Source organism: Solanum stenotomum, chromosome 1 (genome assembly GCF_019186545.1).
Source record: "Solanum stenotomum isolate F172 chromosome 1, ASM1918654v1, whole genome shotgun sequence".
Classification (NCBI taxonomy): domain Eukaryota; kingdom Viridiplantae; phylum Streptophyta; class Magnoliopsida; order Solanales; family Solanaceae; genus Solanum; species Solanum stenotomum.
In genome coordinates, this window is record NC_064282.1 from 89,608,891 (window position 1) to 89,630,882 (window position 21,992).

Consider the following 21,992-nt stretch of genomic DNA (forward strand, 5'->3'; position numbering starts at 1 on the left):
GACCTGTCAATATGGGCTAGCATATCCCATTCGGGTTAACCCATACACGTTTTGACATTTTACGGGCCAGGCCAGGCTAGCCCATTTTTGGTGTGGGCCAGAAAACGATCGGCCCAACCCACAAGTACTTGGGCTACAGACTTGCCGAGCCAGCCCACTTTTTTAAAAGTTATATATATTTTTTATAATTATTAAATTAAATTATAAATTATAAATTATAATTTGAAAATATTATCATAAATATTGACAAAACTATATTACATGATGTTAATGTTACTACTTGTTAATCAAATCCACAAATAAAATTATCTTTATAATATTTATTAAGTTTTTTTTCAAGTAAAAGTACAAATATCTAAATAGAAATACTAACCTAACTGTTTTGCAATGATCACAATAAAACACAAAAAATATGACAATATTCCAACCATAAAAAAGTAAAAAATAAACTCCTTAAAAATCATGAAACTTATGACGTATCTAACATTTCATGATCATCTTCATCAAGCATATCTGAATCAACTTGTGGGAAGGTTGTCTTAACATCTTCATTTTCATTTGCAATTTATATGCGGTTTCAATTATTAAATATTAAAAAATAACTAAATTGAGAATTATAATATTTAAATGTACACAAAAATATATTATCAATTTGAGAAAAACCATGTAACAAGTTTCGAGTAGCAACAAGTGTTTGGACATTTTCATGGTGGATGCAATTTCTATACTTGGTGATTTCCTAAAAAACTTTAAATAGATTTTGAGTTTGGATCTCTTTAATTTTAAATTTTAATATTATATTATATTTTTATTGGCCCACGGGCCGGTCCTACCTATATTTCTCAAGCTCCACAAATTAGCAGGCTTATCCAGGCCATGCTAAAAAACCCTTTTTTTAATTGGGCTCCAAAAATTTTAGCCCAGCCCTATTAAATCTCCGATTATGCCAGATCGGCCCAACAGGCCTAGCCCATATTGACGACTCTAGTTATAATGAATATAACTTTTAGTGATCATTGTGACATCTCCAATAGATTTGTTCTTGAAAGTACCCTAAAAATAGAAATATTTCCTTACACATCAAGCTATTTCAGATTAAGAAGATGTGAAAGCATATTCACCTTTATAATAAGAGTGTTTCGAGATGTGGAATGGAAAATTACATAATGACTATAAAATAAATATGTTCCTTTCGAATAATTGAACAATAGGTGACAATTATTGTAAATGTGAAGGCTCTTCATCTGTCTCTATATATAATAATACATACATATATAGAGAAAGAAGATGATATTTGTCTTCATTCGCTGCTCACCTCAATTATCATTACCCTCATCGGGAAGTAAGAGTATCAGTTTGTCGAAAAATTATATTATGTATATATAAAATTAAAATTATTTTTTATATTTATTAAACCTCTTTAGTAAAAATTTTGATTTGTCATAAACCAATCAACAAATAATCGCTAAGTCGAATTGAGTCAAAATATACTTATTAATTTAGCAATAATTTAGACATATAATATTCGATAGCCAATAAATCAAATCATTATTTCTAAAAACTTAATCAAACCCATCAATATGAACCTAGTTATATATCTCGTGAAAGAAAAAACACATAAAAAAAAAAAGTATCCAACTCACCAAGCACCTAAATTTCACGGGTTCCTCTTAATATGAGACAATAATTGTCGTAATGATTTGTCATTTTCATGGAACATTTTAAAACTAATAATGGAGATTGTACTTTCAGCATTGTGTGTTGTACCTCACGTAATATCTATACTAGTAATAAAATAATCTATTTTTGCAGTACACAGAGTCATCATTCTTAATTAATAATTAAATATTTCTGAATTATTATATCTCTTAATTGAGATTCTAATCAGGGTTTTACTTTTAGTTAATCGAGGAACAAATCTCAACCAACTAGCTAAATTGGTTCATTCGTTTTATTATATTTGGAAATAATTGACCTTTGATTTGTAATTTATTGTAAAAAAGCTCCATAATGTTTGTTTTTAAGAATTAACCTAATTAGAGTATAACATATGTATAACTAATATATGTATATAATTGTGTATAATCCATGCGTACTAGTTAAGAAAAGTAAATATTAAACACTGAATTTGACTAGCTATTTATGTAATGTTTTCGTTGTTCTTCACACAGTGACGAAATCCTATAAAGAAGCACACAAATAAGCAAAAAAATTAATATATTATATATATACATATAAAATAATTTTAACTTTATACACTAACAATATAATTTACCAGCAAAGGAATTTTGGATGAACATCCTGTAGAGCTAAGAATTTGAGCTTTGAACTTTAAAGTAAATTTTGAATCTCCTAAACCACTGAGTTAACCTCTAATCTTGTGTTTAGGAGATTCAAAATTTATTTAGTTGTTTTTGTTTAATAGTGTATCTATGTTAATAAATTCATTAAATAAATACAAATATTAAATTTAAAACACATTTATTAACACTTAAAATCGTTGTTATAAAATCCAAATCCATGAAAGTAAAATTCTGAATTTGTTTCTCTATATATTATATGTTTAGATGGCATGTTTAATCGATAAATCCACATAAACGTAAAATATCATACAATTTATAATTTAATTGAACTCAAAACTTTTGATACAAAATTTTAATTTCAAAAGTAGAATAGATTTAGTCCAAGAACTTAAAGGCTGAACTAATTAAATTTTATATTTTAAATTCATCTCAAAATTCTTAAACTATAAAACTACAAAAAGTGTATATGTAGTTGAAGAATTCTTTTTTTAAAAAATAAATAAATTGAAGAATTCTACATGGTGTATAGTTACCTAGTTAGAATTTACAGAATAGAATTCCAAAAAAATGGAATCTCTAGGCAAATGTAGCACGTGGTTGTAACATATACTCTTTTTATGACAAGACTAGATAAACAAGGTGGTTTTCAAATGATAACTTTAAGAATCGTTTGGCGAGAGACCTAAGATAAAATAATTTCAGAAATGAAATGTAAAAGTATTTTATCATGTATTTGATTGGAGGTACTAGGAAGTCTTGAGATTATTTATTTCACCATTTACACCTTAGGATAAATTATTACACACATATATGGTGAAATAATTTATTCCAAAATAACTTATTTCAAAATAATTAATCTCAGAATAATTTGTTCCCAATCAAGCGACTCTTTAATGTGTAGCTAACAAGAAACAAGATTAATAAAGTAGAAAGCACCTATGATCCCTTTTAAATGGTAATCCCACTTCATCTTTTTCTTTTAATCAAATGGAAATAATTAATTAACCAAGTTGTTTATCTGAAATGAACAACTAAAAGGGTTGACCATCAAAAAGTTGATTAGCAAATAATTGTAGTAGCTAGGACCATGTCAATTATAAGTATTAGTAATACTAAATGTTATTAACAATTAAAACAAGGGATATGAAGTTTTCCATCAGAGAAATACATGATGTATAATTAACATGGAACAAGAATCAAATTAATATAGAGAAGAAAATTGAAGGCTCGTTGCTCTTTTGATAATTTTTGGTTGATTTTGACTAAAGAAACTTGAAGAATTATACAATTAATATTAGATTTTATTTGGCTTGAAAATCCAGTGAATCTTTAAAATTTGGACTATAAATCCTAGTGGCTTCCTAGAATTTCTCTCACAAATACTAAAAAAATTCTAGCAATCTATCAAATTTCGATAATCAGCATAACCGATTGTGTTGATAATATTTACAGAAAACGATGATTATCATGATTTGACCATAAATTCTAACAGAAGTCAAAATTGTCAACTAAGATGCTGAACAAAATTACTTAGCGACCCGTCAAAATTTATAGCCAAATTCTAATTAAAATTAGAACACAACATAATGATGTGTTAGTGTATTTCGACGTAATATATTATGACAATTATTAAATTTGAAGAAATTAAATATTGATAATCACCATTCACCATAACATGTTGTGAAACCATTAACTCTTACGTACGTGAAAACATTTTGGAACTTAAATTAATTGTGTTTGAGAGATTGATATAACTAATATTTGGAAATAAAAAACTTAAATTAATTGGGTACTCCTTTCTCAATTTTGACAATTACGTGGAGTGGAGATTAGTATATCAACTTAATCATATACATAATCCCATAAAGATTTCCATCGAGAAAATGCGTCTTAAAAGACCACACATGTATATAGCACTAACCAGGATTATCATTTACTGCTTGACCTTTTTGCAAGTGGTATACTTGTCGCTTGATTGCAAGCTTATTCAAATTCGAACTAATAGCAAGTTATCTGCTTAATTATAGTTTATTCAGAATTGAATTATTTGTAAGTTATCTGCTCAACTAAGAGCTTATTTAGAAAACTATGTCTAGACATTCAAGATATGATGCATTTATATATTTTTTCTTTCTATCCCAATTTATCTGACACACTTTTTTATTTTACTCCGTCCTTAAAAAAATGTACCAACACTTTTTCTTGTTTGCAAATATATAATGACAGTATATTGTCTCCCACTTATTCGAAAAAAGTCTAACAAAAATATTCTCTTCTAATTAAAATATTACGTAATATTTTTTATATTTTTTGAATTTTCTTCTAATCAAACTACCTCACATAATTTTTTTTTTCTTTCTAATTTCTCATTTGATATGCACTCTTCATATTGAAGTCCAATTAAATTCGAATTAAGTCGAGATTACAAGAATTGATTGGGAGGGGGAGGGGAGGGAGTACATTTGAACCCTTGATGAAGATAGGGTCGAATTTTATTCCAATTAGTACTAAAATAATATGCGTTGCTCAACCTTTGGACGAATCTGTTGCACTGAATTTGACGTTATAAGAAAGCAACAATTTCAGTCCAATAAACACAATGACTAAAAGACAACACTATTACTGAAAAAATACACATGTTCTCTTTTTAAATTTCATACCAGTATTAAATTTCTCTGTTTTTTTTTTCTTTACTAAGGTCGTTTTCAGTGTTGTAGTTAGTACCACTGCTAGGATTTCTCAGACCCCATTCCATTAATCTTTTTCTAAGGTCACAAAAAGAAGTTGGTTTTTTCATTCTGTTATTTCAAGATTGGCTCAAATTCTCATGCTTTTCTGTTCTTGACAAATGGAATCATTTTTATGGGCCTTTGTTTAAAGTGGTTTTTCGTTTGAAAGCACAAATTCTTTATTATCAAGAAGAAGAAAAAATTCATTTTTGTGACTTTTGGGTACTTGGGGTTTTGAGATAATTCTTTTTGGTGATTTGGGTATCTTTCTTTTTCCTTATTGGTTGTTTGTTTCAGCAGATGAGGGCTGGTTACAGTCTGAACCAACATATTTTTGAGTGATTTTGGGAAAAGATTGAATCTTGTTATTGTTTGTAGCTTGGTAGTGGAGTGTAATTGCTGTAAGTATTGTGGAGGTGAATTGTAGAGTAAAAAGAAGCAGTTTTTACTGCACCTAGGGGATCTTGATTTGAAAAAAAAAAAATCAATTTTAGAGCAAGTATTGTTGAGGTTTTGATACTATATAGTGAATGTTGTAAATTTAGTTAGCTTGTGGTGGTTTGTTTGACAAAGAGTTTGAAATTTGCAGCTAAGTTCTACTTTGGACATAAAGCCAAAGTCTTGAGTACTGTGGAGAAAGATTGAATCTTGTTTTTGTTTTCAAAATCTTTGGTTTTTAACTTGGATAGTAGAGTGTAATTTGATGTAAGTATTGTGGAGGTGAATTGTTGTGAATGCAAATTGTAGAATAAGAGGAAGTGATTTTCTGCGTACACTCTATCCTCCGCAGACCCCTCTTGTGGGAACGCACTAGGTTTGTTGTTGTTGTTATTGTTATTAGGGATCTTGATTTGGAAATATCAATTATAGAGCAAGTAGTAGAGTTCTTGGACTGTTGTCATATCAATGATATTTGCAGATATTGATAGTACTGTATAGTGAATGGTGTAAATTTTAGTTAGTTTTTGGTGGTGGTGAGAATTGGAGATGTCAATTGTTTCACCCCCTCCAAGTTCTTCTACACCATTTGCAGCTCCACCAACTGCTTTGAATTCTCCAGCACCTATATCTCAGCCCAATGAAAACTCATCTTCGATTGCATCTCCACAATCTACTCCTCTTGTAGCAACATCACCACTGCCACAATCCCCTCCTCCTCCAACAAATATAACATTGCCTCCTCCAGCCTCATCTCCACAACCACAACCACCAATTTCTACTCCAACACCTCCTGCAAAATCTGCTCCTCCAATTATTAATCCTCCACCTACACCGTCTGGTCCGCCTGCTAGCAGCTTAACACCACCTCCATCTTCTAGTCCACCTGTTAGTTCGCCAGAACCTCCATCATCCAGCATAACAAGTAGTCCACCACCATTACCACCTCGACCAGAACCAACTCGTCCTGCAAGTTCACCTACACCTCCATCGACGCGTCCCCCTTCATTGTCGCCTCCTCATTCATCAACACGCCCCCCTGCATTGTCACCTCCACCACCTGTGCAAAATCCAAGAACTCCTCCAGCACCACGATCACCGGGGAATCCATCTCCCGAACCTCCTAAAAGGTCACCACCATCATCCAAGCCACCTGCGAATGCACCTCCATCCAAGCCACCACGAAATACTCCAGATTCCCCAGCCTTAGTCCCTCCCAAAAATTCACCCCCTTCACCAGCTGCATTACCTCCTATTAATTCAGCATCTTCTAGTTCACCCCCTACAAACTCATCTCTACCAACACCTACAGCACAATCATCACCACCTCAATCCACCAATGGTGCACAACCTTCTCGTACTCCTCCTTCACCATCATTTCCTTCAGGCAACACTACTACATCCAGTAACAGTTCAGCAGTAAAATCAAAGGATATAGGGGATGGAGCCATTGGTACTGGAGGGTCCGTTGCAATTGGCATCATACTTGTGTTTCTGTTGCTTGGTATTGTTGGAGCAGCGGGATGGTGCATATGGAAGCGAAAGAAAAAAGATTCAGGCCTGAGTGGTGGTTATATCTTGCCAACAACTCTGATCTCCTTTCCAAAATCAGGTACTGTTTGGATACTGTCAAATCATTGTTTAAGTGTGTTAATCCATGTTTTACATGCTGCAAGCACCATTTGTGTTATCTTTAAGTCATTCAGAACTTTTGAAATGCAATCTGAGTAGATGTGGAAATACAATTCAGGTTCTGCCTCGTTAAAGTTTCGAGAATCAAAACCTGAGATTGGAAATGGAGCTGGCTCCAATATTGCGAACACGACAGGAAACACTGGTGGATTAGGTCATTCAAAGCCATGGTTTACTTATCAAGAACTACTTGAAGCTACTAATGAATTTTCAGAGCATAATCTATTGGGCGAAGGTGGATTTGGTTCCGTGTACAAGGGATGCCTAGCAAATGGGAGAGATGTAGCAGTAAAGAAGCTTAATATTTATGGGAGCCAGGGGGAACGTGAATTCAGAGCTGAAGTTGAAATCATTAGTCGAATACATCATCGACACTTGGTTTCACTTGTAGGTTATTGCATTTATGAGAACGGAAGGCTCCTTGTATATGACTATGTCCCCAACGACACCCTTTACTTCCATCTCCATGGTAAATGTGGAACTTTCCAGATTTCAACATTCATTTTTGGCATTTGGTAACTAAGGCTAGCTGTTAATACTTGCAATTTACAAAATTACAGAGCAGGGAAGAACTGTTATGGATTGGGCAACACGTGTTAAGATTGCTGTTGGTGCATCCCGCGGAATAGCTTATCTGCATGAAGATTGTAATTACTGTTCTCTTCCTTACCTTATGAGCTGCCCATGTTTCTTCATTTGATTTCTTCTTAGGATGAACAAGATAAAATGCTTACCTAACGACTGACCACAATTTAGGCATCACCTACTTGTGTTGAGAAATTACTAAAATATCTTCAACAATCTTGAGCAGCAAGTATGCAAACACTGACAATGAAATGCTTTCTCCTTATGACATAGTTGGCTCAACTAATGAATTCTATCATATAAGAATTATATTGAACATACTTGGGAAGGTGACTGTTATGGTGTGGTATATGTTCAGTCACAAATGAATTCTATCTTATAAGAAATATATTGAACAGACTTGGAAAAGTTACCATAATGGTGTGATATGTGATTACATATTCTGTTTGGTCTTGTTATTTGACCTATTATTGGCCTTCAGCTAAATAAGTAACGCTGAAAGATGACATGAAATTTTCCCAAAATTCAGTCTTTGAAGTGAGTTTAAGTATAAATTTCTAATATGATATTCAATTCTTGCATCTTTTGGTTTATTCATTTCTATTGGTTGTGATGGCAGGCTGTCCTCGCATCATTCACAGAGATATTAAGTCACCTAACATTCTTTTGGATAACAACTTTGATGCTCGGGTATGTCTAATTCCTCAAAACTCCTTTATTTTGCATTGTTTTTCTTGTAGACTGCCTTTTACAATCGTTTCACTTTTTCACAGGTTGCTGATTTTGGATTAGCTAAATTAGCTCAGGATGCAAAAAGCCATGTTACAACACGTGTAATGGGTACGTTTGGGTAGGTTTCTCTTCCAACGTTGTCATCAAATAGAGCATAAGAAAATATACTGCCATTTTTGTACTGCCCATGCTTACTCTAATTTCTTGGTTTGGATTTAGATACATGGCCCCTGAATATGCATCCAGTGGAAAGCTGACTGAAAAATCCGATGTATTTTCCTTTGGAGTTGTGCTTCTGGAGCTAATTACTGGACGGAAGTCTGTGGATGCATCTCAGCCTTTGGGGGAGGAAAGTCTAGTTGAGTGGGTATGTTTGTAGCCGACCTCTCTTTCTTTTCCTCTTAAGTCAATAGTGATGTGTGATCTCTTTCATTATCATTTTTACACCTTCTATAAGAAATTGAGTCAGAATATTGTAGTTCCTCGTCATTTTTCTCACTTCATGAATTTGATAGCTGATGTTTGAAAAAAATACTGTAATTACTCTACAGTGTAGGCCTCTAGTTGCAGCTCTAAGAGGGTTCCCTTTCCTTGGTTTGACCACACCAATGTCTTGAGTATAAGATTGATGTGATACAAGTTCTGAAAAATTGAGACCGATACATAATGGATTTGTATTATTGATTAATGTTGCCCAAATCATGTAACATGGAATGAGATAAATCAGGTAATTAATTGTCTCTTAAGGCAAATTTTAAAGCAGCTACCATATGCAAGTACCTCAAGTTTTGGACTGCTCTAATATCCCTTGTGAAGTTAGAGGAAAGCAAGAAAATGTGGAAAATCGGTTGAAGTTTTTACGTATCTGTTGCTGAGAATTCTTCCCGATTCGTCTGGAGCTACATGACATAATGGGAGAGAGAATATTTTCTTAGTTATTTGGGCACTAATGAAATTAGACAGATGTGTGCTTACATGTTTTAGAAAAATCTCATAATTTTTAAGGATCGGTTATCTCCAAATACATAATTGTTATTTTGCACACCTTAAATTTATGTTTAAAATATCAACCTTATCCTTGCATGTGCACGTTGCTATTGATCTGTTTAAATCCTTTTGATTTAGGTGTTATTTTGAAATACTTTGAATTGATTCACTTGGTCTTGTATGATCAACCTTCTAACTAAACACAGAGGAATAAATGTTACAAGTCATAGTTCAGGCAATTGTTAAATACAAACATAATTATTTGTGACCTTCAGCTTCATTAATTGTACTAACTTAGCTCTGTGTTGGTGCGGGCATCTGTAGATAAAGTAGATCTAACATAACTGCTGCTGAATACATTCATTTAATTATTTTCCAATCAACTATATGGTGATGTTTAAGGCTTTAAGCTATGTTGCTCGGACTCTTCAGTAATGTTGATGGGTGCGTGTCGGATCCTCTATATTTAGTGTATTTTTTGATGATCCGACACGGGTGTGGCAACATTTTTGGAGAGTCTGAGCAACATAGTGTTTAAGAACTGTGTAATTTGTGTAGCTCCTGGACACAATTAGTATGAAGGCTGATCAAAAGACTTGTCTTTATCTTGAAAATAATATGATAACTGGTAACTGTAATTTACGACTGAATAACAATTGTTTATTTCATTGCTATATATTATGACTATGAGGCCTTGCCTATGGCCTATGACACCAAAAGAGCATGTAAAGTCCTGTTATAGAAATTTTTTTAACAGTATATGGTGTGTTCGGTATGAAGGAAAGTGATTTCTTGAAAATTATTTTCTAGGAAAATAAGTGGGTTGTTACTTATTTTCTTGTGTTGGTATGTAAGCAAAAAATATGAGTGGGGTGGTGGGGATGGAGTCTATGAGAAGGGGGGGGGGGTGAAGATGAGGTATGTTCGAGAGTGGGAAGGGTCACTTGTGGAACTTGTTTTCCCTACTTTCATTGGGGAATCATTTTCTTCATTTTTAAGGAGCTTATTTTCTTAAGAAAATGTTTTCCAAAAATTTTGACCAACCGAACATTGGAAAATATTTTCCTCCATACTGAACACACCCATACTTACTAACTATTAGAACGACCAAATAGATATACTGGTTTACATAGTTCAGTCCTTTAAGTAATTATGTTTGAATAGTAGTTTTCAAGACTCAAGAGAGGATGAGCTAGGCTCATCCAAACTTTAAAATATTACAACCTTAACATGATCTACTAAAGCTAAATGCTTTTATTTCTTTGTTCATTACAAGGAAAAAGCCCAAATCTTATCTTTTCTATGGTTCTTTCAGCTATTCTTACATATTCGGAGGGAATAATGCTGCTTTCTTTTGTGTCATAGAATTGAGATGATATATATTTAAAGGATAACTCTGTTCTTCCAAGCCCTCAAGTCTCTATATTAAACATATCGGTTGGACTTAGCAGCATAGCGGAATCTGTCAGAAAAAAACATAAGTCTCGCTGAACCTGATATCCTAGTGCTGAGTGCATCAAATCAATTTGTTATTTGAGTATTAACGTTGTGTTGGATGTCCTGATCATTGAGATCTGATAAGGCAGACTTTTTGCTTTGATTTCTCCAACGGGATGATTCTATCTTCATTTCTTATACTCTATTTAGTGATTCGGTCGTACAATGGTCCTGACTTGGTTTCAGATAGTACTGAGAATTATGTAGTCAGTCCTGTAATATCATTCCCTTAACACCTGAAACATTGAGGTCTGGTTGCTTTTGCAACAACCAAAGCAACAACTCCACAGAAGTTGTCTGCTTAAATTTCGTTTCAACTTGCTCATGTTACCAAAACCGTAGATCCTAAGACAAGTCCAAACTTGAAACTCCAACAACCATTTAATTGATCATTAGAGAACCAAAAACCAATAACAGTAGCAACAGAGATCTTATATCCCTTCTCATTTTGTCGAGCAGGATCCACTAACTGCACTTTACTTTGATTGCTTCCAGGCTCGACCTTTGCTTGGTAATGCACTTGAAAAAGAGGAATTTGATCAGTTGACAGATCCTCGCCTTGGGAATAATTACATTGACAGTGAGATGTTTCGAATGATTGAGATTGCTGCAGCTTGTGTGCGTCACTCAGCTGCAAAGAGACCAGGGATGGGACAGGTAAATTCATTTACTTTACTGGAAAACTAACACTCAAACAACCTCAAGTCTTCTTAAACAGAAGAAAAATTACCTTCTCGTCATGCTTATGCTTACGCAGATCATGAGAGCTTTTGATAGTATGCTAATGTCTGATTTGACAAATGGGATGAAAGTTGGTGAAAGTGCAATATATAACTCTGCTGAGCAATCTGCACAGATAAGATTGTTTCGAAGGATGGCATTTCCTAGTCAAGATGTTAATTCAGATTTTTCGAGTCAAAGCACCAATTATAGTAGAGAGTTGTCTGAACATGTTTAGATAAAACATCTGTTAATATATCAAAGGCTGCTTTAGCTGAGAGGTACACTGATTAAGTTTTGTAAAGTAGATCTCTTTTTAGCTTGACATACATGTAGTTTCTGCAATTTGACAGCAATTTTTTCTGTAAGTAACTGGTACAGCTAATTAAGAGTTCATTCATTTCCTTTCTTGTTCAAGAAGGTCACAATGCAAGTCTTGATGAAATGTACAGGTCCTCCGGTTCCTTCGCGGACATCTGATAAAATTAGAACGATAAAGTGATTTAACATGATCCCTGTGCTAGAATGACACACACAAATCAAGAATGGTACGCTTCTCGAGCAAATATATATCATGTATTTACCTGAAATAGGAAGAGTTTTAAAAAAATTACAACACATAATGAGTTTTTGAGTTTTGCTTTGTATTTGTTTGCCTGAAGTTATATCGATTCGCTTTATATTAGTGTATCAATTTACTCTGATACAGAGTGAATTAAAAAAATCTTTTGGTACTCTTTATCATATATTTTTTAGTAGTACATTAAAAAAAATGTAGTGGAAAAATGAAGACTTCTTCTGTAAATGTTAGGCTCTTTATTCTTTTATTTGATTCAGTCATGCTAGTGTTCCCACTGTGCTTAAAGTTGACCACTTGGCATCAAATCAATATGTTATGTGTTTGAATATAAAGTTTTTTTAAAAATCTAACTATGATTAATTAGTATTACTTTTACCTTATATATTACTTACTAATGAAAAATTATAGTTGAAAAATTATATTATGTATATAGAAAATTATATGAAGTATATAAGTCAATTTTTTCTTTTCATATTTATATTGGATGTTGAACAGTTATTACGAAATTTCTGACTTTGTCATTACTCTTTCTATCCATTTTTACTTATTCACTATATTAAAAGTTGATGTATATTTTGTCTAGTTTAAAAAATCAAGAGATAAATTATCATTAGTAGTTCTTAATTTGCCTTTATTAATTATAGTGATTTTCCAATGTATTTTTAATATATTAAATTTATTATATTCAAAGGGTTATGTAGTAAAATTGTCATTCTAATCATTATATTTTAAAAAAAAGACTTGTCAAGTCATTACTACAACAATATATTCAGAATAGTTCCACAAAATTGAGTCTAAACAAGTAAAACATATTTTTAATAGACCTTCGATTTAAAATAAAATAGTCTAAAAACAGACGTAATAAAAGTACCATAGAAGCGATATTAATTTGATTTAAATTCCATTCATTGTCTTTTTTAATTTTTATTTTTGGATTTCCATTAATGGCTTCACCAACCATTCATTGAATGACAAACTGTCAGGTCACTTTCGGTGGCACTAACAGCCATGAATAAAGTTCAATAAATACAGTATTTCTGTTATTCAGAAAATAAAAATAAAAATAAACAAGTAAGTCTATATATATATATATATATATATATATATAAGAAAAAAAAACAAGTAATAAGTCTATATATATAAGAAAATTTGTTCTTATCCAAAACTAGTTACATATTTTAAGAATTACAACAAAATTTTCCTATATTTAGGTTAAACCAATAATAATTGACAATCTTTTTATATCACTTCAATAAAATAATATACCTCTACAATTTCCTCTCTCTTTCCCCTCACACGGTTTCTCATTACATCATTAAATCCAAAAAAAATAAAAACACATCTCAAACTTCTTCATTTCTCTCCTTCTATTTCCTTCAAAAATATCGAGGTACCATTACGAGCTCAATAATAATATATACGTTCGTAAAATGGCTAGCCTCCAATCCGATCAACAACTCAAACAACTCAAAGAAATATTCGGACGATTTGATCTTGATCACGATGGAAGCCTCACACAACTAGAGTTAGCTGCGCTTCTTCGTGCCCTAGGGCTCAAACCAACGGGCGATCAAATTCATACATTATTAGCAAATATGGATAATAATGGCAACGGGTTCATCGAATTCGATGAACTCGTAAACGCCATAATGCCTGATATGAATGCAGAAATTTTAATAAATCAAGAACAATTAATGGAAGTTTTTCGATCGTTTGATCGAGACGGTAACGGTTATATAACGGCTGCTGAGCTGGCCGGGTCAATGGCTAAAATGGGTTGCCCGTTAACGTATAAAGAATTATCTGATATGATGCAAGAAGCTGATACTAATGGTGATGGTGTTATAAGTTTTAATGAGTTTGCTAATATTATGGGAAGATCTGCAGCTGATGTTCTTGGATTAACGGTTTCGTAATCAGAAATGAATTCAGGATTTGAACTTTACAGGTCGGGTTCTGACTAGTTTATTAGATTTGAAATCTATTATATATATGTATTATTTAACATAGAATTTAAGTCAAGGCTAGTGATTCGAATAAATTCCTAGCTCTTTTACTAGATTCGCCCCTGGTTCTTGATTAATCGGTATCTAAGAGCAGTTTTCCGATATGTTTTTATTTTTATTTTTATTTTTAATTGTGACATTAATTAATGTTAGAAATTGGTGTTGGTTGATGAGTTGTAGATGATGACTTTGATGGTATTAGACTTGGTCCAATTGATGACTTTTATGGTGTTGTGATTTAATTTGTATTTTGTGCATTGATATTTTCTTTGCATCTTTGTCTCTCTTTTTTTTAATAGATTTTTTTTTGTTTTTTAGGTCAGATTATTGGATCTTTTATTATGTGTAATGACTAATGATCAAAGGATTGTAGACAAGAATTTGACTATGTCAAAGTATTTTGATATTATGTGAACCTCAATGTATACTAGTTTCGTTCACTTTTAATTGTCATACTTTCTTTTTTAGAGTCAAACTATAAAAATTTTGACTAACATTTTACGATGTATTTTTTCATCATATTGATGTGCAAGAAAATGAAATTTATAGTACTTTTCGTATAGTTTTTGAGTATCAATTTTTTTTGTTTAAAATATCGAATTAATGTAATCTAATTTAACTTTAAAAATGAGTCAAAATTAACTTTCAAAAAGCGCAACATGAAAAATAAAGTAGACGGAAATAGTATTATTTTAGGACAAGATTCCCATGGTTAGCTGTATCTATCTTTTTACTAACTTTTTTTGTTATTATTTTTAGGTATAATATATAAATGTGTTCTTTAATTTTAAGTTATTTTATATTTATACTCTTCAATTTTGGTGTGCACAAATAAATATTTAAACTTGTATAGAGTTGAACAAGCATACACATGAGTCCTGCGGCATAATACACGTAGAAGACAACATAAGACACATATTGCCATGTAGGATGTCATTTGTTCAAATTTATACAAGTTTTAGTGTTTATTTGTACATACATAAAGTTCGAAAATATAAATATAAAATAAAGCCAAATTAAAAAGTATATTTATTATATATTATAAATGACTTGTTTATATGGATGAAAGGGACTACTTATTAGTAATTCAGCATCGAAAAGTCAAAAAGGTATCTTTTATACCACTTGCAACATATATTGCCATGTAGGATGTCATTTGTTCAAATTTATACAAGTTTTAGTATTTATTTGTACATACATAAAGTTTGAAAATATAAATATAAAATAAAGCCAAATTAAAAAGTATATTTATGATATATTATAAATGACTTGTTTATATGGATGAAAGGGACTACTTATTAGTAATTCAGCATCGAAAAGTCAAAAAGGTATCTTTTATACCACTTGTAACATAAGACAAATATGAGACAGTTTAAGATTTTTTTATTTTTTTCTCAAGTTTGTGATCTCAAATTAAAGATATGTAGAACGTATTAAAATGTCATTTTATTTTGGTGAATGTAAACCTATCATGAGAAAAAATTATATTTAAAAAGTTGCAAAAAAAAAAACATTCTATTTGAAACAGATTAAAAAGGAAAGTAAGATAAACAAATTAAAACGGAAGGAATATTAATTAAAATCATTTAGAGCTGATATAACCTTCGTTAAGTCGTTATGAAAATGACCCATATATATCCTTATTGTTACACAAATAGCTCACATATATCATTTTTTTCTAATAGAAGTGAAAAAAATAATTTTAAATTAACAACGAAAGGTATATCAGCTCTAAATGATAAAATTGAAGGGTATATTAGGCTTTTTTTTTAAGGTAAAAGGGTCCCCGATTAGGATTAGCGCTAATAAATTTTCAGAAGCTAGTTGATCTCTCAAAATCAGCCTCCAAAAAGGAACTCTTCATGCTGGCTACTTCACTCAACGCACAATATCACACATGTTATTTGGGTCAAATAACATGTTGGGTTAATGATAAACTAATGTGATTAAACTGATTTGGTGGTATAATTTCAAGCTGTTAATAATTTTGTTTCGGCTTTGGGCCTAGATAAACATTTAAAGGCCCAATTATTAAACGTGAGAAGAGCGAGATGATATGAATCTTTTTAAAACTCCATTGCAAATGTAATTGTGCTTATAGCGGAACTTTAAAAAATGACTAAAGTTTGGACTTAACTAGAGATCAATAGCTATAATTTGCATAATTACGATGCATAACTAAGTTAGAAGGAGGAGAGAGGCAATCAATGATTTGGGAGAGAGAAAAGATGTTAGATACAAGATATATTCAGCGTATACATGTTATATAAACACATACAATCTGGTATATGTTGCATTCAATATATACATGTGGTTAGAGGGAAGAGAGAGGGAGAGAAAGACATGATAGAGAGGAGGATTCTTCTAATTCTATGAATTTTTCTAGAAGACTCTTTTTCTTGAATATTATTCAATAAAATTTCGGAGAGGGACGAGAGAGGGAGAGAGCTGGGAGCGAGTGGAGAGATTTGCTATAAAACCTCGAGAATAGTTATATTAGATAATATTTTAAAACTATAACTATATATATAGTAGACATAATAGTTATGTTTGCTTGTAGTTTTCCCTTGTGTGTATATACGTATTTACAACAAAATTGGGCCAATAGAACTGGACCTACAGTATTTCGGCTGTTGAAGCCCAGTGTGAAAAAATGTCCAAATATAATATTAAGTCTTGCTTCTGATTCAAAGAGAAAATGCAACTGTAGTTTTAGGTGATGTGGCAATTCTTAAGACTTAATTATAATATACTAGAGAACATGGTCGCGAGGGTTAAAAATATGTGTTAGAATAATTTTTTTTGTGGATTAATTATATCATTATATTATCCAAGTATCATTATCTCTCATTTGAAATGATACGTGCTTTATTAAAAATTAAAATTATTTTATTTCCATTGCATTGAATGGGGAATTGTTAGTATTTTTTGATGGTCCTCCTTGCTTTTTATTAAGATACCAGGGAGATTGAACTTTTACATTGTAATATCTATTATGGATACTTTTGTGAATGCTTTTGAAATGGTTTTCAATGTAAAATAACAGTAAAAAATATAAAGAAATACATCAACGTCTTATCATTTGTTATTAGATTGATTTTTAGAGAATATATTCTCTAATAAAAAAATATTTCATCTTTGTATTACATTGAAACTAATACATGAAAAACGCCATGTCATTCTTTGTATGATTGATCTAGTGAAATTCTTCGGTGTATATGTTTTTTCAATCGCTCTTGTTCCTTTCTGAAATATGCAATTTGCTATTGCATAATATTTTCATACATCACTTTAACCGCTTTGCTTGATTTTTCAGTTGCATCTGTATTCAAAAATAAATATTTTGTTAATGGTATAGAAATACAACTTAATATAGTTATGAATATTAACATTAATATTTTACCTTGACAATTCTCCAAACTAATTTGTTGGGGATGATCCATAATTTTCTTATCAATTGTAGTACTTCTGTATAAGTTTGTCAAAGTCAAACTAAGGATAAAGTGTTGCAATAAAATGTAATTTAAATATAATAATATTGAACATTGGAAAAACTAACCTCAATAAACCACTATGAGCAGATGATGACTATGAAGATAAATGGTGTCTTGATATTTTTAATTTTGTTTGTGGTATTTATACCACTTTTTTTTATTTGTTGGTTGTGCTTTCCACTTAATTGTTTAAATTATGAATTAATTTTTTGAATTTGTTAAATGTCTGTGGAAAGATAAGTGTCAAGATTTTAATAAATAATTGGAGGAAAGTTGGGGATTTGTATTGTTATTTATTTATTATGAAAGATATGTTATTAATTTATTATGCAAATATAGTAAATGAAAAGGGGTAAAGGATTAGTTTAGGATGGTGTAATTGTATAAAAAGTAATTCATATATGTGAGTTCATTAACGTATAATGTTACATGATTCTGTAATATTGTTGGTATTTTTTTCTTTTGAAAAATTAGTGTATTGTACAACTTTTTTCCTTCCTTGGTTGTGCTCTCCATTTAATTCTTTTAAATAATGAGAATATTTTTTAAACAACTCCATGGAGAATTGTTATTTATAGATTGATTAATCATGAAAAATTAAATAGAAGAAAGTTGAGGAGATATGATATTTAAGTAGAGAATGCAAATAGTTAGATATTTTTTTGTAACTCATGAAACACAATAATAATTATCATTTACAAAAGTAAATTTTAATAAATTTTAATCAATAGACATTTCTAATAGTGAAGACTCACTTAAGCACTGTACGAAACAGGAAACTTATATACTCCTAAGTAGTATTAATCTTTCAAACAACAAATGTTAAATATTTTTAATAGAATTACTATTTAATTTATTTATTTTTAATTTTTTTTAAAAAGAGGGAATCAAAAACTTAAGAACTAATAATAATAATAATACTAATAATAATAATAATTATTATTATTATAATAATAATAATAATAATAATAATAATAATAATAAAAATAATAATAATAAAAGATCATAAAGTTACGTACTAATAGTCAATTATGAATAATATTGTATTTTGAAAATTAATTAACTTTACATTCTCATGTTCTATCATTATAATTAAATAAAAAGTTGATCCACATAACTATAATATTACATCTACATGCTTTCTTGAGTAGCATACATGTATATATTAACTCCGTTTTCTACTTGTATTTTTAAAAATATATAGACCTGAAAACACAGTAAGTTAACCTTAAACAACAAAAAAAACATAAAAATAAAATTAACTAATCAAGTAAAAATCTTAAAGAATATTTAGTTATGAGATAAAAAGAAAGACGTAACCTACAAAGAGAAGCAAAGAGAAAAAATCAAATACTTTTTTCTAAAAGAAAACTCATGATTCATATAATCAAGAATCCAAAAAAATAATTAAATATATAATTACAATAGAAAAAGTGATAATTATATTATGCATATCGAATTATTTTACCTCGTAAAAGCAAACTATGCAAAAATGTCTAATATTCTTCATTAAAGATATCTCTCCTGCAAAATTAGATCAAAGAAGAGAAAAAACTAACCAACCAATGAGACAAAAAATGAAGAATAAAAAATAAAATAAAATAAACCAATCATCATACATGTCTCAAAATAGGTTTTTGTAAGTGTGATTTTAAGGAGTTATAAAATTGTATATTAAATAATTTGAAGGTTGTGAATATGAAAGGTTAGAAGTTATAGATGTTACTAAATTAATTATGTAATTGAAGAAATATGAATTAAAGAGATGATTTTATAAAATAAAATAATTGAAAAAATATAAAAAAAAATACAAAAAAGATAAATATAATTCTTGGCCATTGAGAAGTGCCACATCACTTCTTTTTTATCTAGCTTTATATAGATATATAGATTAGTAAGAGAAAATTTCAGAAATAGCAAATATAGTGGACATAATAAGGCTCTATATAGTTTTGATAATTGCGCTTCATAACTATAGTTTTGTTTGTAATGGAAGCGGCGGTTGCATATTTCTGCCCGTTTGTATATTTCGCTTGCGAATATACAAATAGGGTAAGTATATACAATTATGTATTTATATATAGGATTTTTTCAAAATTTCGTTTGTATATTTCGCTTGCCAATATACAAGCATGGTAATTTATTATGATTTTTTCATAAATCGTATACAAATAGTTACGGTAAACATATACAAAATTCTGGATTTATACAATTAGAAACCGAATTATACAAATTAGGCAAATAACAAATCTGCGAATTAGAATTTTCCTAAACGGTAGCTATAACATTTAATATGATTGAAATGTTTGGCATTCTACACATTTTCCCCTATTAATAACAACTTTTTTTTGACAAATATAAGATACTTTTACTTATATAGCGGTCTTTTAAGAATCACAATACATAATCATAATCTCTAATTTAATGCTAAAAGAAAATGTCAGTTTACCTTAATTAGAGTCATTCAATCCTAAACAAAATATTGTGTAATTTTTTTTAGAAATATATATCTCTCTCTTTTTCTCTGTCGTATTCAAAATATTTCGAAATATACGTCTATTTGGTAATTACAAAAGTCAGTTATATTTAGCCTTCAAACTGAATTGGAAGGAGAGTTTAGAAAAAGTTTGTAATTTGGATCTTTGAAATAAATTGTTGCATTTGATTTCCCTTAATTCTTCATTTTTTCAAAATGATTATTATTTCCTCCTTTTTTTTTGTGATTAAGATTACTATTGACCAAACAACATAAATTTCACTAGTTTAGGGTTTAATTACGTGTCTTCACTTTAGTTTTCGAAATTACCTTTCGTATCGTATTTACTACGTCAGATACATGTATCTGGCATACTCAGATACATATATCTTGGATATATGCAGGTCAAATTAGGTGTATTTGATTTAGATGCATTGTATCCAAACATGATTTACATGTATTTAGGATATACTAACTCTCTCGCTCACCACCCTCCTATCTCAATCACCTCCTTCTTATCTCGCTCGACTCTCTCTCTATACAGATACAGATATAGTATGATCCGCATGTGTTTGAGATACATTGACTTTCTCTCTCACCTCTCTTCCTATATATCTATTAATTAGTGAGACAATATATGTAATATTTTCAAACTATAGAGTGAATTAGAATTTATTATAGGATTAATGTTTGTCTAATTAGATAGTTTTTTCATTATTTTATCCTGATACTTCACTTTTTTGGTCTTATTTAAGGACTCGTGTTATATATACATAAGTGTATATATTATTAATATATCAATAATATTATGAATATAATAAATATACCACTAAATAAAATCTATAGCCACAATTAGAAGACAGTGAAAGAGAGAAAACAAAATCATTCTAAGGATAAGGAAATATGTTATAAAATGTAATTAATTTGCTGATATGGGATGTAAATTAGGTAACCCTTCTAATAATCTTTAAATACATTTGAAATGTTGCCTAATTAACAAATTGCAATCAATTTTACCGCTGCAACAAAGTTTACATACAACAATTATTATAGGGATTCTGATTAGAGAATTCTAAAATAGTAAAAAATATTATCTTTAATGTTTATACTGTTCTAACTTATCTTTTGTTTATAGTTTTGCAAATTTCGTAACCCCTTTTTCGAAGTTTGTTTGTTTTTGTTCACGGATTAGTGTTTATATTTTTTTATTGTTTACTTAATATCTACTTTTTGTATTAATTGTTATGTTTTCTTTACTATTTTTTTATTAACTTTTTTGATTTGCTTGCACTTGAGTTGAGGTCCTTTCGAACAAGTGTCTCTACCACCATCAAGAAGAGGTAAAATCTACTTATACTCTAACCTCTGTTGACACCCAATTTTGATCATCTACAATACAAATTAATCATCGAGCTTCTTTTATTGCAAATAACTTGAAATAGTCGATTTTATAAAATTCACAATGTCTTGAAGATATTTTTAAATAGTTTTGATACTTTGATAATTTTAAATTTATATGAATAGTTTTATAATTATGTATATAATTAGTACATTTTATGAATATTCGAAAATCATCTCAAAATATTTTATTAGTTGTTAAATATTTTATTAAATTAGTTTAGTTTAAATTATGGTTATGATTTTGAATTATTTGATTTATAATTAAATTAATTATTTTATTTTCATTAAGATTAAGAAGCTCGTTAGTTAATCATATTAATTCTTCCTATTTAAGTTCTAGCCAAATTTGCTA

The 21,992-nt window shown here is 30.1% G+C and overlaps 2 protein-coding genes and 1 non-coding gene across 3 annotated transcripts; all 3 read left to right on the forward strand.

Annotated features, from left to right (window-relative positions):
* The first annotated feature begins 5,039 nt into the window (after positions 1-5,039).
* On the forward strand, positions 5,040-12,132 carry LOC125875186 (proline-rich receptor-like protein kinase PERK9). Its single transcript, XM_049556286.1, has 8 exons — positions 5,040-7,082; positions 7,221-7,631; positions 7,723-7,809; positions 8,367-8,437; positions 8,521-8,597; positions 8,699-8,846; positions 11,459-11,620; positions 11,721-12,132. The coding sequence occupies exons 1-8, from the start codon at positions 6,020-6,022 to the stop codon at positions 11,919-11,921; spliced, it is 2,220 nt and encodes a 739-aa protein (XP_049412243.1). The 5' UTR covers positions 5,040-6,019; the 3' UTR covers positions 11,922-12,132.
* An 11-nt stretch (positions 12,133-12,143) lies between these two features.
* LOC125853990 (U6 spliceosomal RNA) lies at positions 12,144-12,244 on the forward strand. The gene has a single exon (XR_007445289.1). It is a non-coding gene; the product is annotated as a U6 spliceosomal RNA (small nuclear RNA).
* Positions 12,245-13,536: 1,292 nt separating this feature from the next.
* Positions 13,537-14,712, forward strand: LOC125875463 (probable calcium-binding protein CML16). Its single transcript, XM_049556409.1, has 2 exons — positions 13,537-14,211; positions 14,588-14,712. Exon 1 carries the CDS (start codon positions 13,694-13,696, stop codon positions 14,177-14,179), a length of 486 nt encoding a protein of 161 aa, XP_049412366.1. The 5' UTR covers positions 13,537-13,693; the 3' UTR covers positions 14,180-14,211; positions 14,588-14,712.
* Positions 14,713-21,992: the final 7,280 nt, after the last annotated feature.